This window comes from Scomber scombrus, chromosome 2 (assembly GCF_963691925.1).
Source record: "Scomber scombrus chromosome 2, fScoSco1.1, whole genome shotgun sequence".
NCBI classification, from domain to species: Eukaryota; Metazoa; Chordata; class Actinopteri; order Scombriformes; family Scombridae; genus Scomber; species Scomber scombrus.
In genome coordinates this window covers 26,561,342-26,578,150 of record NC_084971.1, presented here as the reverse complement: position 1 = coordinate 26,578,150, position 16,809 = coordinate 26,561,342, and the positions used below count along the sequence as shown (strand labels likewise).

General features: G+C 37.9%; 2 protein-coding genes across 2 annotated transcripts; both read right to left on the bottom strand.

The window, feature by feature from the left end:
* Nucleotides 1–680: 680 nt before the first annotated feature.
* On the bottom strand, nt 681–10,225 carry zgc:136472 (uncharacterized protein LOC678514 homolog). The gene is made up of 11 exons (XM_062435983.1): nt 9,164–10,225; nt 8,100–8,300; nt 6,298–6,422; nt 6,003–6,140; nt 4,819–4,926; nt 3,427–3,549; nt 3,042–3,239; nt 2,827–2,947; nt 1,589–1,770; nt 1,014–1,103; nt 681–897 (listed from the first exon to the last, which is right to left on the bottom strand). Exons 1-11 carry the CDS (start codon nt 9,342–9,344, stop codon nt 814–816), a joined length of 1,551 nt encoding a protein of 516 aa, XP_062291967.1. The 5' UTR covers nt 9,345–10,225; the 3' UTR covers nt 681–813.
* A 1,702-nt stretch (nt 10,226–11,927) lies between these two features.
* On the bottom strand, nt 11,928–13,595 carry si:dkeyp-75b4.8 (LITAF domain-containing protein; the record flags this gene model as incomplete). Its single annotated transcript, XM_062426199.1, has 3 exons — nt 11,928–12,033; nt 12,136–12,316; nt 13,547–13,595. Coding segments are annotated over 3 exons (336 nt in total), but the record flags the coding sequence as incomplete, so codon positions are not given.
* Nucleotides 13,596–16,809: the final 3,214 nt, after the last annotated feature.

Sequence of the window (16,809 nt, the reverse complement as noted above, 5' to 3'; positions counted from 1 at the left end):
TTGTCAGTTTTTGCTACTATATGTAGTTTCCTATCAAATTTATTATCATTAGTCTTTAGTTGGGCTGTTTTTTGAAGCAAATACTGATAACAGTATTTAGGAGTTTACTTTCAAACACCAACATTTTAGTTAACACATTAGTCTTTTAAAGAATTTCAACCAAGATATATATTGAATAAGACATTTTGCAGTTGAAAAATAAACTTGCTCTCTGGTGGAGAAACTATAATTATGACAGTTTCTTCTTTTCTCTAATTTCATATCTCTGCATTGAAATATCAGCCAACACATACGCTGATACTGATGTATTTATAATAAACTGATGTCAGCCGATAACATTGACATATTGGTCAGGTGCTGCATACATTATTCATCATCACTTTCTGCACACTTACTTTAACTGTAAGCCTTTCTAATTGATGCAATCAGTCGGCACAGCTGGTATCGATCAGCTGTTGTTTTCTGACACTTCCACCTGCTCCTGATGTTGGGAAACATGGAGACGGGAACAGTCTGCCTCTGTAACCCTATTATATGTGTTAATCACACATGTGTTATCAGTTAATCTGGTTTATTATAACATGTTTCAGCTAACATAAAGCCTGCTTTAAGTTTCAATTATAGACAGAGTAAAAATGAATGAATCTTGTAGGCAGAATTTTTAACTGAAGACTTTATTGGATTTGACTGGACAGATGTTTAACGACAGTCTGGTAGGTAGGTAGGTGACTAAAATGTATAATAACACACACACTCTCACACACACACACACACACACACACACACACACTTTGTACTATCTTTTTTCGTGCATTAAAGCTCATCTTTATTTTCCTCGGCTTTTTTTGCCTCTTCAGCTTTTGCAACCTCGATGTACTTCTTCCTGCCTTCATCCTCCTGAAAGCACAAAGAAAAGTCTATTTTTAACAAAACAGACAAGAGCAGCTCTAAAAAGGACACGTGAAACACACAAACTCGAAGCACGACAGTGATGTTGGTGTGAGATGATCTACCTTAACTCTGTATTTTTTGGCTTTCTCCATCTCTTTATTGACAAACTTAACCAGGTCCTTCAGCTTCGGCTTACCGGTGTAAACCACCATCTGAGGACAAACACATAGGTCACAAATTACAGTTTTTCCCCTCAGTTGTTTACACATTAACACTGGGACTTGAGACACAATTAACACAACCACGGTCTAACAATGAGGGAGGAGGCTGGAGATTCATGGAATTTTGCCTTTTGTGTGTGTGGTGGGGTGTGTGTGTGAGTGTGTGTGTGTGTGTTTTTGGATTTGAGTGTAGAGCTCTGACAACATGAGGTACGCTTTCAGAAAACGTGTGTAAGCAAATGAGAATCAATTTACCTCCACAGAGTGAGTTTAACACATGCAATCTGTATTTTTTCAGCTTGTCATTGGTATTTCTAAATGAATGTGATTCACTTGAATTGAAGACTGGTTTCCCTTTGTGATGTGTTACTTTTATAAGTAGCGTCTGAGTTGTAAACATCCAAAACTAGCTAAGTTTGGGGGGAAAAAGAGAAAAAAATCATAGATATCACACGTTAACTCTAAAATATTCATACCCTCTCTGCGTATAGAGCAGGAAAGAGGCAGAGCGATGGGTATCGTCCCTGCATCGACAAGTTGAAGTCGTTGGCTGAGGCATCCATGCGAGCAATGACCACATGCTCTTTCTCTTTGTAGGCCTTAGCTAGCTCCTCCCACAGCGGGAACAGAGCGCGGGACTCCCGACTGTAGGGCAGATCTGAAATACACATTAGATACAGACTGATTATAACCCACAATGTACAATCTTATTATTCACAATTTACTGTGTTTTTTACAGTGTACCAGCACAGTGTGTACTGATATATCTTGGTACAAGGGAACAATGTTGATTTGAAAGGACAAGTGAAGCCAATTTGGTTGAAAAATGAAAATTTAGTTGACATTAATTGATTTTTTTGCAATTTTGGGACAGCAAAACAGGCTGAAAACACAACGCTAAGTGATTATCAAATTTTTAAAAATGACAAAAAGTTTCTTATTTAGCAACATTAGCATTCATTGGGAGTTGTGTTTCTGGTCAACTGGAGAATGTAAGTCCAATATTCAATCTCTGTTTTCGTCTCAATGAACTCTCAAGGGATATATTTAGCTCTTTAGCTGTGTTCACTAGCTAATCTCTATTTTGTCTGTTTGGTGTTAGGTACTGGAGGGGTAACGAACTGTGGGGCTGTGAGAGCTGCTTTCTAAAACGGTGTTGGTGAGTGTGAGTTTACAGACGTTAAAATGCTCCATAAAGCTGCAGAGTCAGGTGATAATTCTCAGTGGGTTCATCACTACAAGTATCTTTTAACACAGTATGCATTTTATCTATGGTTAATAATAGGGCTCGAAAGTAGCACCAGCCAAATGCTGATAAAATATGCTGGTAGATTTGCTCCATTTACCAGCCAAAAAAACAGTGGTAATCGGAATTGAGTGGCTGCTAAAATTTGAACATTTACAAGCCATTTGGTCAGTGGAAAAAGAAGTTAATTTTAAACCCTGGTTAATATGAAAATATTGATTAGAGCAGCTTTAAAGAGTAACTGCACCCAGTCTAATATTCCTGTTACAAGCTGCTATACATCAAGTAATTCAAATGCTTTTGAAATTGTTACACATTACTTTGACCTCTTTGCCTAAAAGCTATGAATTTTTATTAAACCTAAACCTTTTTTCCATCCAATTTTAACCAAGGCACTGTGATGTCTTTCCACCTCTATCTCTTCTGACTAGGAAATGTGTAACGCTCATGAAAAGTGTGTTTACATACAGAACATAACAAAAACAGTCCTGTTGGGGTTAAAGGCGACTTTCTCCAGCGTCATTCCCACCAGCTCCTTCACCGGCTGCTTGTCCCATCCTTCAGGTATCGGCTCACTCTGCAGTTTTGGCTGTTACATTCAAACAAACATGATAAACACGTCAGAGCAACACGCCAACTCAGTTTCTGTCATGTATCACACACCAGATGTGAGTTTAAGGTACCTTGGCCTTGTCATCGAGGTACGACTGGCAGAATTCCTTTATAGTCGTCACATCCAGAGTTTCAGAGGGCAGGTGGTAGGTCACATGATCTGTCAGGTTGACCAAACGGATGAGAGGAGCCTCAAATTCTCGTACCTTGAAGTATTCCATCACCCTGCCGTTACGAGGTTCATCGACGTTCACCAACACGAATAAAATCTGAATACACACACACACAGACACACACATGCAGAGGTGAAGACCATCTTAATATGTATTATAATGCTGCTTGTGTGTGTGTGTGTGTGTGTGTGTGTGTGTGTGTGTGTGTGTGTGTGTGTGTGTGTGTGTGTGTGTGTGTGTGTGTGTGTGTGTGTGTGTGTGTGTGTGTGTGTGTGATCTCTACCTTCAGCCTGAATGCTTCTGCAGCACTTTTAAAGGCAGAGTAGATGTCTTGAAAGTCGGAGCTTTTATTGACAAACAGGATGGCGTGGTTTAATACAGGCGATGTTAAGATCTGTGTGGCTGTCTGAAAGAGAGGGAAATAACATAAATACATATATATTAACAATATATAGGAAATTATTATACTTTATAGTAAAAGTGCTTTGGATGCATTTGCTCGATGTACAGACGGTTGACCAAAAAAAAGGTAAATAGAAAAACATAATGCAGATGCTTTCACACAGGACATGATGGGTCACTGGGTGGTTTGATGAATAAGAAAATGATGTGACTCATGTGAGGGAATATCTTCTGGAAGAATACATTTCATTCCCTATGTAGAGTTTCACACACAAAGGAACACTTAAGCTTTTCTGGGTGGAACGACGTTGTACTAAAACACTTTATGTTGGGTTTTCTACTGTCGTTTGTCACCTTTCTGTACACTGAAAGGTGGTTTTCAGTAAGTGCAAAATGATTATACCTCAGCTGTGTTGCTATACAGTTGAGTCTGTCACAGTTGTTTGTTATACTCTATAAAAATATACATAGCTCCAAAATTTCAATTTCTAGAAGAGGCCCGCGCCAGCCAAGAAAGCAATATGGTACAATATGAATCAAAATATACTATATGATATAATGTAACATTAAAATAATACACCACACCAAATCCTCCAATTATACCTGAATTAACTGCTTGTCACCAGTAGAATCCATTGTAATTAACATTTTAGTTTATTGTTATATTTTATAATTATATATCTTTAAATATATTTTAGAGGATTCCTTTTTACTGTGTTTACAATGTAATGATGTAATGAATGGAAAAACCATATTAGTATTTTTTGTAATAATAACAAAAAGAGGGACTTTGGCATTAAAAAGACTATAATATTGAACAATATCTACTTGATTTGACTGATTCAGGTTGCTTAAGATTCATATTAGCTTCAGATAAACTTTTAAATACATTTTTGCACAGAAGGAGGACTGTGGATTTTGTCATCACTTGCATTGAAACTCCATTATAAAAGGATCTCTTAATGTCCAGTATGAACAGGAGGAATGATTACAGAAAGAAAAACATGTGTTAAGGTTCATTTGGGCACCTGACTGTTGTTTTAAGACAGACTTTAAAAATTGTGAACCTGTCCTTTAACAGCCACCTTTCAAACATTTTTGATACTAGCTTTCGAGTTGGGTGTCACTTCAAATATGGAAGCATTTTTCCAAGTATCACGTTCATATTTGTGCAAAGTAAATATTTGTAAATAAGACCCAGAATTGATCCAAGCTGCCATCGCTGTGCAGCAGAGCAGTTACGTGTTAAAATGTACTTTGCATGCAACACTACCTTTCCAGTGTACTCAGTGACTGGATCCATCTGGTAGACGGTGATAAAGATGATCAGCTCCTCTTTAGATGTCTCAGGCATCATTTTGTAAGCCTGGATGAGCTTAGACTGCAGCAGTCACACGCGCGCACACGCACACACACACACACACACACACACACACACACACACAGACGGAGAGAAATATATATACACACACACACACACACACACACCAACATAAAGGTGAGACTGCAATGATCCACTGAAATTTAAATACTTTCATGCATTACAGCAGTTTGTTTTGGTGTCTGTTACACCCAAAATGTCCACCAAAGTGTTCTCTTATTGATATTATTTGTGTAACAAAAACACAAATACATATGAAGTGTGTCGATGTTCGGTTGTGCAGCATACATGTAGTTACACGTTAAAAGTGGGGTTGTTCATTTCCATAGCCCAGATAAAGCTATATCTTATTTCTATATACATGCTCTGTGTTTACTTCTACCAAAGCATCAATTTAGCTTATTAAAATTGCAGATGTGATGAAGTCACCTAAACTCAGTTATGTATATATGATTATTTTTCCATATTTGAGGAATGGAGGGACAAAGTGAAAAATTCAGGCTTGTGTGTGGACAAATGTTCCTCCAGATAAATGTAAATGACTTTTTAGATCTATGTGGAAGTACAAATGTATGTGGTAAATAAGCAATAAAATGAAATTATAATTAATAAAGATGTAGAACACCTGTCATCATTTGAGTAGTTTCTATTTAAGTTATTTCCAAAAGTAAATCATAATTATCTTTAACAATACATACTGTATAATAAATGTTATTAACTGTATTAAAAAAATGTTAAACTTTTAAAACAGCGCAACAAAGTGCTTTACTCAGGAAAAACTATTCAGCACCAAAATTGAATAAAAGTTATAGAAAAATAAAACAGAATGAAATAAACAAATATAATGAAATGAAATGTTAAAAAGTAAAACATTGTAGAACTGGAAACATAAAACTTTGAGCAAGATTTTACATGAATGAATTTAAAATTATTCAGTAGGTTGTGTTGCTGTTTATCTGTGTGTGTGTGTGTGTGTGTGTGTGTGTGTGTGTGTGTGTGTGTGTGTGTGTGTGTGTGTGTGTGTGTGTGTGTGTGTGTGTGTGTGTGTGTGTGTGTGTGTGTGTGTGTGTGTGTACCTTTTTTAGCAGCATTACGACATCATGTGTGAGACCATATTTGCTGATGACTTCATTGCTTTCTGTCACAGAGAAGTTAATATCAGGAAGGCCGATTGCTGCGTCATAAAACACCTGGACGTGCTCGCTGTTCAGCTCCTACATACACACACACACACACACACACACACACACACACACACACACACACACACACACACACACACACACACACACACACACACACAAACAGTTATTCAGAGACTCAGTCCAGCACCAATGAGAGTAAAATGAAAATGAAACAGTTGGTTTTCACCTTGAAGAACCCGACCACTTGCAGCTCCTCCAAGGCCTCTAATTTGCTAAGATCAGTGATGAGATCGGCAGCAGACCCCGCTCTCCTTTTTAGCCAGGTCACAATGGAAGACGAGCTCTGAGGAACTTAACCACAATCCAGGAAAAACAAATGATTTCACCTTCAATATTTTGCCCAAAGAAAGAGAAATTCAACAGAAACAGTTTCAGATTTTAGGAACCTTGTCTTTATGGTCAGGACATAGAAAAGAAGATCAATTCTCACTCTCTCCAAAGTTGAGAAATACACTTCCTAACACCTCTAAATCTCACTAATTAACACATTATGTGTCTGAGAAGGACACATGATGGAAGTTACATAACGTCACTACTCCTTGACGCACCTGGAGTCTCAGCTGGTTGCTTGGTAACCTCACGTGACAACAAGACTCCAGGATTAGACAGTCAGGAGACATTGTGTTAATTAATGAGCTTCAGAAGTGTTAGTTGGCATATTTTATAACTCTGAAGAATGCCAGTGTTTCCCCCTGCTTCCAGTCCTTATGCTAAAGTGGGCAAAGATGAAAATGAAACTGATTCTCATCTAACTCTCAGTAAAGTGGATAAGTGTATTTCCTAAAATGTCAACACTATTTCTTTAAAGTAGTTTGATATTCAGGTTGAGTATGACTCCAAAACTAACAATATTCAGCTCTTCTGTGGCAGTGGGATCTGATTTGGCAGTAGAGACGTGCATACAGCTTTTAATACTTTCAGTTGACACAAAGGCTGAACTATCAGCATACAGTTAGTATAAGTTAAGCACAGAACCCAGGAGGGGCGAAAACAAATTTGTGCTCTTAATTTAGCATTTCATGTCCCCAATTAATAATTAAAGCTTCCATATTCATGCAAAGATTTGTTGTTTTTTTTGGCCCCTCCTGGGCTCCATATTTGAGCAGTTTGCTTCATAAATAAGCTATGGTACATGATGAAGTGTCCTGATGGAATAAAATAAGGAATTCACCACCAAGTTTTTTGTTTTGAAGAATCAGGACACAGAGAATTATTAATATAAAAACATGGACATTTAACAGCCAAGCTAACCAACAACCCGGCTGCATTTAATTAAAACTGAGCACAAAAGAGAGCACAAATAATTGAAGCAATTATGAAGATATTTGTTGAATATTGTGCCAGTTTGACCAAGCAACAGATGGTAATTTGCTGGCAAGATGTCATCGCTAACATTTGGAAGGTAGTTGGCAAATTAGTTGATTTGTCAGTCACAGCCCTTCTCCCATCCAGATTTGACTCTATTAAAGTCAATATGTTCAGACTGTTTGTTAATATTGATAGTCTGCATGGAATGACATCATGTGCATATTTAATTTGTATTTATTAGATGGTTGCATGCACATCATGATGAGTGATTAAACTGTTATGATATGATACAATATGAGTTTTTTGTCAGCTCATACTAAATTCATTTTGTGTCCTTAGGCAGTTGAGATGGATTAAGAATTAAGTTACACTTATGATACTTTTCACAGCCAAACAATAATAATGATTATACCATATCATATCCTCTGGATTCAGATCTCAGTTAGCAGCACACTCAAGCACAAGCTCTGATTGGCTCATTTGTTCTCATCCACAAGAGCTCGACGAAACTTTTAGCTGTCTGAGACCAGGCAGCAATTAAAGGATAAGTTCAAATCTGAGCTGAGCCCCCCTAAAGGTCTGATCCTAGAATCGCCCCTGCTGTAATCATTTATATCAACGTATGAATGTATTTGACATATCTGATTCATTTATACGTACCTGGGCACTGCACAGGGTTGTTTTTATCTCCAGAGAGGTACAACTTGATGTCTGGGAAGCCTGTCGCATTGAGTTCTTTAGCCAGGTCCTTCTCCGTTGCTATATCAATCACTGCCAGTTTGACCTCTGACCCCTGAAGCTCTGCAGCAGCTCCTTCAAACGCTGCTGATATACGAAGGCCGTCTCCAGTTAGAGGAACATCTACACAGATGGAAACAAACACACACAGCAAGTGAGTATAAATATGATGATAAATAGAATATAGAGGACTTACAGTACTATACTCTTACATTATATACTCTTGTAATTCATAAGTTTAATAAACACGCAGGTAAAGACTGGGTGCACAGATTTTAACACACAACATATTTTATTCTTAGTTTTTAACACTCCCACAGTTTGATTATCCCCTGCCACATGTCCAGACAGCTGAGAGGGCTTCCGGCCCCCAACTGCGAGCTGACTTCTTCCCTGCACCACTGCCATCATCTCATTCAGGTATAGACTCACTAGGACTCTTGTTCCCAGATGCTTTCAATGCCCATAATTCCAATTAGTAGTCAAAGATTACAGCGTGGAAAAAAGATTACATAGAAAGAATAATCTCAGAAATCCAATATTCAACTAGCAGCCAGCCTTATCTATAACTAACATGATTTTACTTAATGTAGGATCACCACAAAGTCCTTTATAATGAAAGATTTGAGCTCTCAATTAGACTTATCTCTTGTAGAGACGTGGCTCAACTCTGATGGTGCCGCTGTCCTTGTTGAAACCTGCTACAGCCAGCTACAGTTTCTTTCACTCAAATAAGCAGAAAAAAGATGAGAAGGAATTGCCACAACTTTCTCAAACATATTTAGTTGTGCTGTAGGGTAAATGATGGTGATTTGTCCATATTTGAGTGTGTTGCATTTACTTTAAAGGACGAGCTAGTGGTACTCATACTATACTGTCCTTGTAAACTATGGACTTTCTTTAGTCACTCACTGTCAATCATTGTGATCATTATTATTATTATTATTATAAAGCTCAAATTGTGTGAGTCTCTGTATGTAACTTACAGAACTGCACCAGCAGCTGCTTGTGTTGTCTCAGCGCCCTCTTGAAATTTCCCTTCTTCAGCTGCAAAACTCCATCCTTCTCTGGGAGAGATTCGTCTTCCTGTCGGTCGGGCTGTGTGTCAGCGCCGACAAACACACAGAGACAGAAGGCCGTCACCCCCAGCAGCAACAGTCTCCTCATGTCGCTTCACCTGCAGACTGACAAACTGGACACTGGAAGACGCTTGAAGGGAATGTATGGAGGGAGTGGTGAAATGAAGGGTTGATAAGTGTGTGTGTGTGTGTGTGTGTGTGTGTGTGTGTGTGTGTGTGTGTGTGTGTGTGTGTGTGTGTGTGTGTGTGTGTGTGTGTGTGTGTGTGTGTGTGTGTGTGTGTGTGTGTGTGTGTGTGTGTCAGTGTTCTGAGCTGGTAGTTGTGAATGCTTTTGTTATCTACTGACTAGACCCACCAGTCTGTAGCTGATTAACTTTCCTATCTGAGCCCTGCTGTATCTCTCCTATTGGCTGCTGGTCATATCAAGAATATATCACTAATATCTCTGTGCCCTTTGCCTAACATTGTTAGCCTTGAACAAGGTCAAAATGGAAACACAAAACCATGCACACTCTCACAATCTCACACATATACATTGTGCATCTTAGTACTAGCAATTAATACAATAAGAGCAAAGCATTTTAATAAGTATCCAAGATCAGTTTTATTTCTCTATCAACATGATAGAATGATAAATAATAAAACATTTTGATCATAAAAAAGAAAGTGTAACAGCAGGTACAGAAGGCTCATTAGTCAGTCATTGCATTACAGCATGCGCTGCTGTAGACCCAGCAGTCCAGGTGCTGCCGTATCCTCCAACCAACCGTCACCCTGTTTTCTATACTTACAGTAGCATTCACATCAAGTCTATATCAGTCTATATCTTACATCATTAAAGGAGTAGTTTAACATCCGGAAAAATGTGTTTTATGTGCTTTCTTGCAGAGAGTTAGTCTGTAAACGATATATGTGGAATATAACCAGTGTAATTGACTAAAGTTGTGCGTTACGTATGTGACATGCTGAAGTATTCAACACTTAAGACAAGTTAGAGACACAATCTGCATATTTTTGGACAATTGCAGAGTTTGAGTGACTGAAAATAAAAATAAACCTGTATTACTCAAATATGTGCAATAATTACTGATGCAAACAAATCTTTTATAGCTTCAGAAAACATTTAAATTAAGTTGTTTTCTTGTGTAACTAAAAGTTGTGTAAATCAGTTTGAGTGGCAGCAGTTTCCACTCCTGTGTTTTTAGTTTTATTGTTTAGATTTGGACAGATATTACAGACATTTTGCATGTCACAGCTGGAAAGGTGGTTAATCAGGTGTTAATAATTAAATTAAAGTAATGATGGCTGAACTGCATATAACAGCTTCAGTTTCAGGCTCCTGGTATCATGAATGCTGACTCACTGTCACACGGTCATGGCTTACTGGGACACTTGAATACATCTGAGCCACCGTTAATGTGATTATTAACACCTGTGTGTGACAGTCAAAATCAAAACGATTGCTGTGAAAAAAGCTTATTGAACCTTAAAGACCTACACAGGTGTGCTTAGTTACTATGGATTATTAGAAGTGTGTCAGGTTTAAGGTGGGCAGAGCAACACTGGAGCTACATGAAACCAACAAACTCTGTGTACTCATAAGAATGATAAAGGTGTGATTTGTCCTGCCCTGAAAAGAAAATGCCATCAAACTGTGACCATGCCCACACAGTCCTGAGAAGATGTCTAATCAGAATAATTAAAATCACCTGTGTGGGTTCAGCATGGACGTTCTTAATAAGAGGAATTATGCAAGAAAATAAATCACAGCTTGTTTACCCTTAAATAGACAACGTGCACCAGGAGATACAGAGTCTTTAACACCCTGTTAGGACGGTTAAGGTGGGTTGTTTAATTGTATATGTAGATCAGAAGCTTGTGGTAGGTCTATACTTTGATAGAAATAATAAAAATCAGTTTAGAAACTAGTATGTGTGATATTAATGACCAGAAAAGTTAAGTTAATATGTTTTACATACACATCTGCTTTAGCCAAGAAAAACATGTCGGGCACTCATATTGCAATAAGTTGCCTCCTTAATAGTCAATAGAAAATGTTTTATTCCATTTTTACCATTTATTAAAATCCCTAAATCATAAATGACCCATCTGTCACTTTAGTCTGACTGTGCTTTATTAAACCTGCTGCTAACAGGTGTTAAAGTGGTGCCTTCTGCATAAATATTTTCTCCTCTTCAAATGTGTTTCTGTCGGTTTTTCTTCCATGTATTTTAGAAATGCTTGTACGCCTGTTTCTTCTAGAACAAGAGGAGAATGTATGACACAAATATGTCAAATGTCAGCCCGAGGAACCACCAGAAAGAGGATATGATTAGAAATGCACCTAAAATGATGTTCTTTTAATCATCAAATACTCACCCACTGTAGGTTTGAAAGGTGTCTATTACCTTTCATAGAGCCGGAAAAACAAAACAAAACACAAATACAACAGCAGGTGATTGCATGATATCTGTGCCAAGTATTTACAACAAGAAAAAAAGAAAGCATCAAAAAGTCCATGGAAACTTTTCAAACCAGTCCTGTAGTGTAATCCACTTGTGTCAGTATACTGATCCACTGTTTTTTTTCCTCTATGTGAAGCAGTATCTTCAGCTATTTTGTTGCAAAACTATGTAAATTGTAAGATTTTAGGCAGTCAGTCAACAGAGTGTCATCTCATAAATATGTGCAAATGCTTTCCACACTGCGGGCAGGAGTGATGTACGTCTTGCATCCCATGTGCCATGAAAGGAATCAGACAGCAACCACAAATCAACCTAGAACACATAATAAAATATGATAAGTAGATGAGACCTTGTTAAAGCTGTTTCAGCACTCTGACTTTAGATGTTAATGTGTTGTGTATTTGTTTGTCTCACCCTATCATTGTTAAAAGACAACACGCGCACCAGGCAGCTTTCCCAGGTTGGTATGTGACTTTGGTGGTGACGACCTGATGGCAGTGCGGGCAGCGTACCACACCAGGGATGTCTCGCAGCTGTAACACTGAGGCACTTGGACTGGACTGTGGCTGGGACGTGAGTGGAGGTGTGACACCAACTGGCAATCAGAAAGGGAGAGGACAGAGGAGGGTGTCAGATGAGGGGCAAAATGAGGACAAGAAAGAGGGAAGCAAAGTAAAGTTTGTTTTTATGCATAGATATACTGTATACATGTAGATGCCACATTAGGTGCTGTTGATGTGTATGGAGCAGGGTTATTATAGTTTTGAAATTTGCATTAGTTTTTATATTTATTTAGTTTTTTTATTTCAGTTTAGTTAGTTTAACAAGTGATTAAGTAGTTTTAGTTTAGTTTTAGTCTTTCTCTTCATCACTGCACTTTTACTTTTATCTACTGTCGGGTCGTGGTCTAAATATTCCCATATTGTGCTGTGTATTGTTTTTCTGCCTGAAACAACTTCTTCTGTATAGAAAATCGTAAAATGTACGTCAAGCAGGCATCCGCTCTGCTGCCACCTACTGCCACTAGCCTGTTATTATTTTGTTTTCTTTCTTTTTTTTTAAACTATCATTTTTATTTTTATTTCAGTTAACTGAATTATTCTTTCCACTGCAAGTTTTAGTTTTAGTCTTAGTTTTAGTTAACTAAATAACCCTGGTATGGAGTCGCCACACCTCTGTAATCATACAAGAATATTGTGGGTAGGGGTCTATCTGCTCTTACAGCTGTCATAACTCACTGAATTATCGATCAATCATTTTATTCTCCAGAAGCTGGTTTATAACAAATATTTGACATTTATGTGTAATACAGAATACTTTGATGATCAACAGATGTTTTTTTAAATAACAAAATACTACTAAATAACGTTTAATGCAAAGTGATAGTAGGCTAATATTAATAGATATAATTAAAGTTGAGTTTATATTTTGTACCTACTTTATAATTATATTCCATGTTCATATTGCATTGTTAAATGGATACTATGATAATTTTTTAAAAGTTAGTTATAACCATAAATGTAAATTACTCCATAGAAACAAAACCAAAAACAGCAGGAAAAGTTGTGGGCTGCATTTGTATGATCATTGTAAGTTGAGTCATAATCTTAAATGAGTTTAGTCAACATAAAAGCACCATTTAATATTCCTTGTGCCTTAATTTTGGCTTTTGCAGCACAAAAGTCTATTCTCTACTGCAGATAATCTAATATGGCAGCAGCTGGGATGTGTCACACAGCCCAGATGTGGCATCTTTGTGTATATATCTATGGTTTCTATGTACTGTGTGTTAACAGAAGCAACTGAGATGTGATAATGTTAATACCTTGTGTTATTTGATGGGTTATGACTCCAATTGAAGACACAGTGGTCGGCCCAGTGGTTGGCACAGGGGTCAGCACATGGGTCGGCACAGTGGTCAGCACATGGGTCGGCACAGTGGGTGGCGTCAGGACAGGAAATTGATCTGGCAGGACGGTAACTACAAAAAAAAAAGCACTTATAAACCCACTTATACCTGATGAGCTGAGATAATTCATTGGGAAGAGGGACCAGTGAGATGATGTTATTTTACCGGCCTCTCCATAAGTGGGAGGAGGTGTTGAGGGGGAGGGGGAGGGGAAGGGGAAGGAGGCATCGTAGGAAGGAGGAGGGCGGAAGTTGAATGCTTCTGAGCCCAGAGCAGAAGGGTGGAGATTGGCATCCTCATACGACGGGGGGTCCATCAGCAGATCATCCAGTCAAACAGGATGCTAGTGATGAAAAGACAAACAAGACAGTGAAGATAAGTCTAGCAAACACAGACAGAAGGAAATCAAAATACATCTAAATGTGTCTAATTGTTTTGTTTTATTTATGACCGTTTTTCTAAATAGGCTTTCCTCATAGCAGGCATTTAAGGCTGGGACACTTGAAAAGAACAGAGCCATTATTAATGTTATTGGACACCTGCACTTTTCCTGCTTTGACAAGTCAAAATAGCTGCTGTGAAAAAGAAGTGTCGAGTGATTTTCATCCCCTTTGTTTGTCTGTTGGCGAGCAGAAAATCTAAGACATAATATTTTACTGTCATTTAAGGACAATTAAGCTGGTGATGGATATGCAGGGTGCCTCAGTTAGTTGGCAAGCTGCCCTGCATATAGATCTCTATGCAGATCTCTAGTTTCTGTGTTTACTTTCATTAAGGCTGAGAAACAAACGTATGGGGTGATTCATGTAAAAATCATGTTTATTTGGAAAGATGTAGAAGGCTTAGCAGCTTGCCTCGATGTCCATTGTTAACTTATGTTTGTGAATTGCCAGAATCTCTATAACAGAGCTGGAGAAAGCAAAATGAACATGACACATAATCACAATGGCCCCATTTATAGAAAATACATACGGTTGAAATAAAGCGTAATTTTCTTGAAACAGGCATGCATTAAAACATTTTTTTTTTCTCAAAGTCTGTCTGTATGACCTGGTCTCCAACCAGTGACGATTGTACAATCAAGATCAGACATTTTGGTGGAGAGAAAAATAACTAAATAACTAATTAAAGGGGACATATCATGCACATTTCCAGGTCTATATTTTATTCTGGGGCTCTACTTGAATATCTTTGTATGATTTACAGTTTTTAAAATAAATCCTTATTTATCTCATGCTGGCCCTTTATGCAGCCCCTCAATTCAACCATTGTCTAAAACAGGCTGTTTTAACCGAGGATTTTTTGAGGCCCGCCTCCAGGTGAGCCCGCTCTGTTCTAATTGGTTAGCTCCTGAAAGCTGCCCATCGGCTGGAGAGGCTACGTAAACAAACAGTAGTAGCAGGATCTCACTTCTTTTTATCAATCTATACTCTAAATGGAAATTCTCTAGATTCAAGCTCAAACATTTTCAGATGTATGAAGATGTTTGAGCTTGAATCTAATCCGAAATTTTGTGATGACGATAGTTGGTTCACTCATCCCCACAAACAGTCATGCAGTACATAGCCTTTGTTGCTAAGATTGTTTCACGGGTTGTTTGTGGTGTCCACTCACAAGAGGAAGTAGTCAAATTTATTGAAAAGCACAGAGGTAGTAGCACAGTGGAAGCAGTGGTAATATTCCAAATGAACTGTTTAGAGCAGGTTGAAGAACTGGCTTTTGACTTCCATGGAGCTTTTTTTACATATGCTCACCTCAAGTTTTGGATCTTTGACTATTTTTACCGCAGAAATCGATATCATAGCAACATAACAACAACACAAAACCACAAAAAGCCTGATGTCTATTTTAAAAACATATCCTCATGATATGACGGAAAACATTGTAATATAGTCATAAAAATGACAGGGCACCTTTGTGGATCACTTCTGTTATGGTATCAAAAAAGTCAGTATCACAGCCACCCTACCACAGTGGATCCAACACAGGACACTGGGAATGAAAGAGCTGAAAGCAACACATGGACTAACTGTACTATTTTTAAATCATATTTTCTTTTACAAATAAAAACTACAATTTTAAAGATGCTCGAATCACATAAAAACTGCACATTGTGGCTGAAACATCAGAAGATATGACCAAAACCCCCAAATACTGCAATGCCTTTTCTCCTTAAGTACTACTGCACTTACTGCAATACAAATCTGTATCTCTCATGGTACACTTCACAATGTGTATTTTGATGTAAATCCAGAGTCAGTTGCAGATCATACAGCAATATTATTCTTCAGTATGTGGTGTTAAGAAAATGTCCTGAGCTGTCACTGCTGTCTCAATTTAGCCCCCAAAATAACAACATTAGCTCCTTTATATCAGCCCAGTGTGTGTTGACACCAGAGGAAAAGTGAGAAGTAAAAGGTCAGTGAATCATTCCTCAGTGTTGTAAGTAATGTGAGCATCTCAGTCTCCCAGATTTGATTTTCTCATATCATCTCCTCGCTCGACTGCTTCAGATTAAACAGCTTAATGTATGCTTCAGCTCATTATGTATTCATTAGTGTGAACTGATGAATAAGCAGCAGAGAGTTTAAAGTGAGTGCCAAAACATTACACACACTGCAGCATTTTAGTTAGTACAAAGATACTTAGTCCTTTATCTCAGTGTAGCATTTAAACACTGGAGCTGCATTGTAGTCGGCCACTTTAAAAGTTAAACAATTTATTAAAAGATATCAGCTTGTTTTGACCTATTTAGTGTACTAAAACTGTACAATCCAGAGCTTTCTATGTACATTAATACAAATAAAGTAGATTTAAGAGAAAACCTCCTTTTACACCTACCTTTACCACCACTTTAACAGGAACCAAATGCTCAGTTTTACACTTTTAAATAACACTGTGTCATTACAGTGCATCACATTGAATGCACACAATCCTGAATCAGGCTTCTCCACTTCACCACATGTGTTTTCGTGCCAACACAACACCCGAAGCCAACTGTATCAGCCATTAAACACACCTGCTGAATGTAGCCAAGTCATTCTTAGCTCACATGGGACTTCTCTTCTTATGTAAACAAGATACATCGAGCTCTGGTATCTTAACCGCACAGGTTCAGACCTGCCTCTCCCCTCATACACTCATTCCCAATACTGTACGCGAAAAGCAAAAGAGTAACA

Excerpts from the sequence above, each read along its gene's own strand:
- zgc:136472 (XM_062435983.1), bottom strand. The coding sequence starts at position 9,344 with ATGAGGAGACTGTTGCTGCTGGGGGTGACGGCCTTCTGTCTCTGTGTG. Across the intron at positions 6,141-6,297 it reads AAGTGGTCGGGTTCTTCAAG|GAGCTGAACAGCGAGCACGT; the intron begins GTGAAAACCAAC and ends GTGTGTATGTAG. Across the intron at positions 898-1,013 it reads CCAAAAAATACAGAGTTAAG|GAGGATGAAGGCAGGAAGAA; the intron begins GTAGATCATCTC and ends TTGTGCTTTCAG.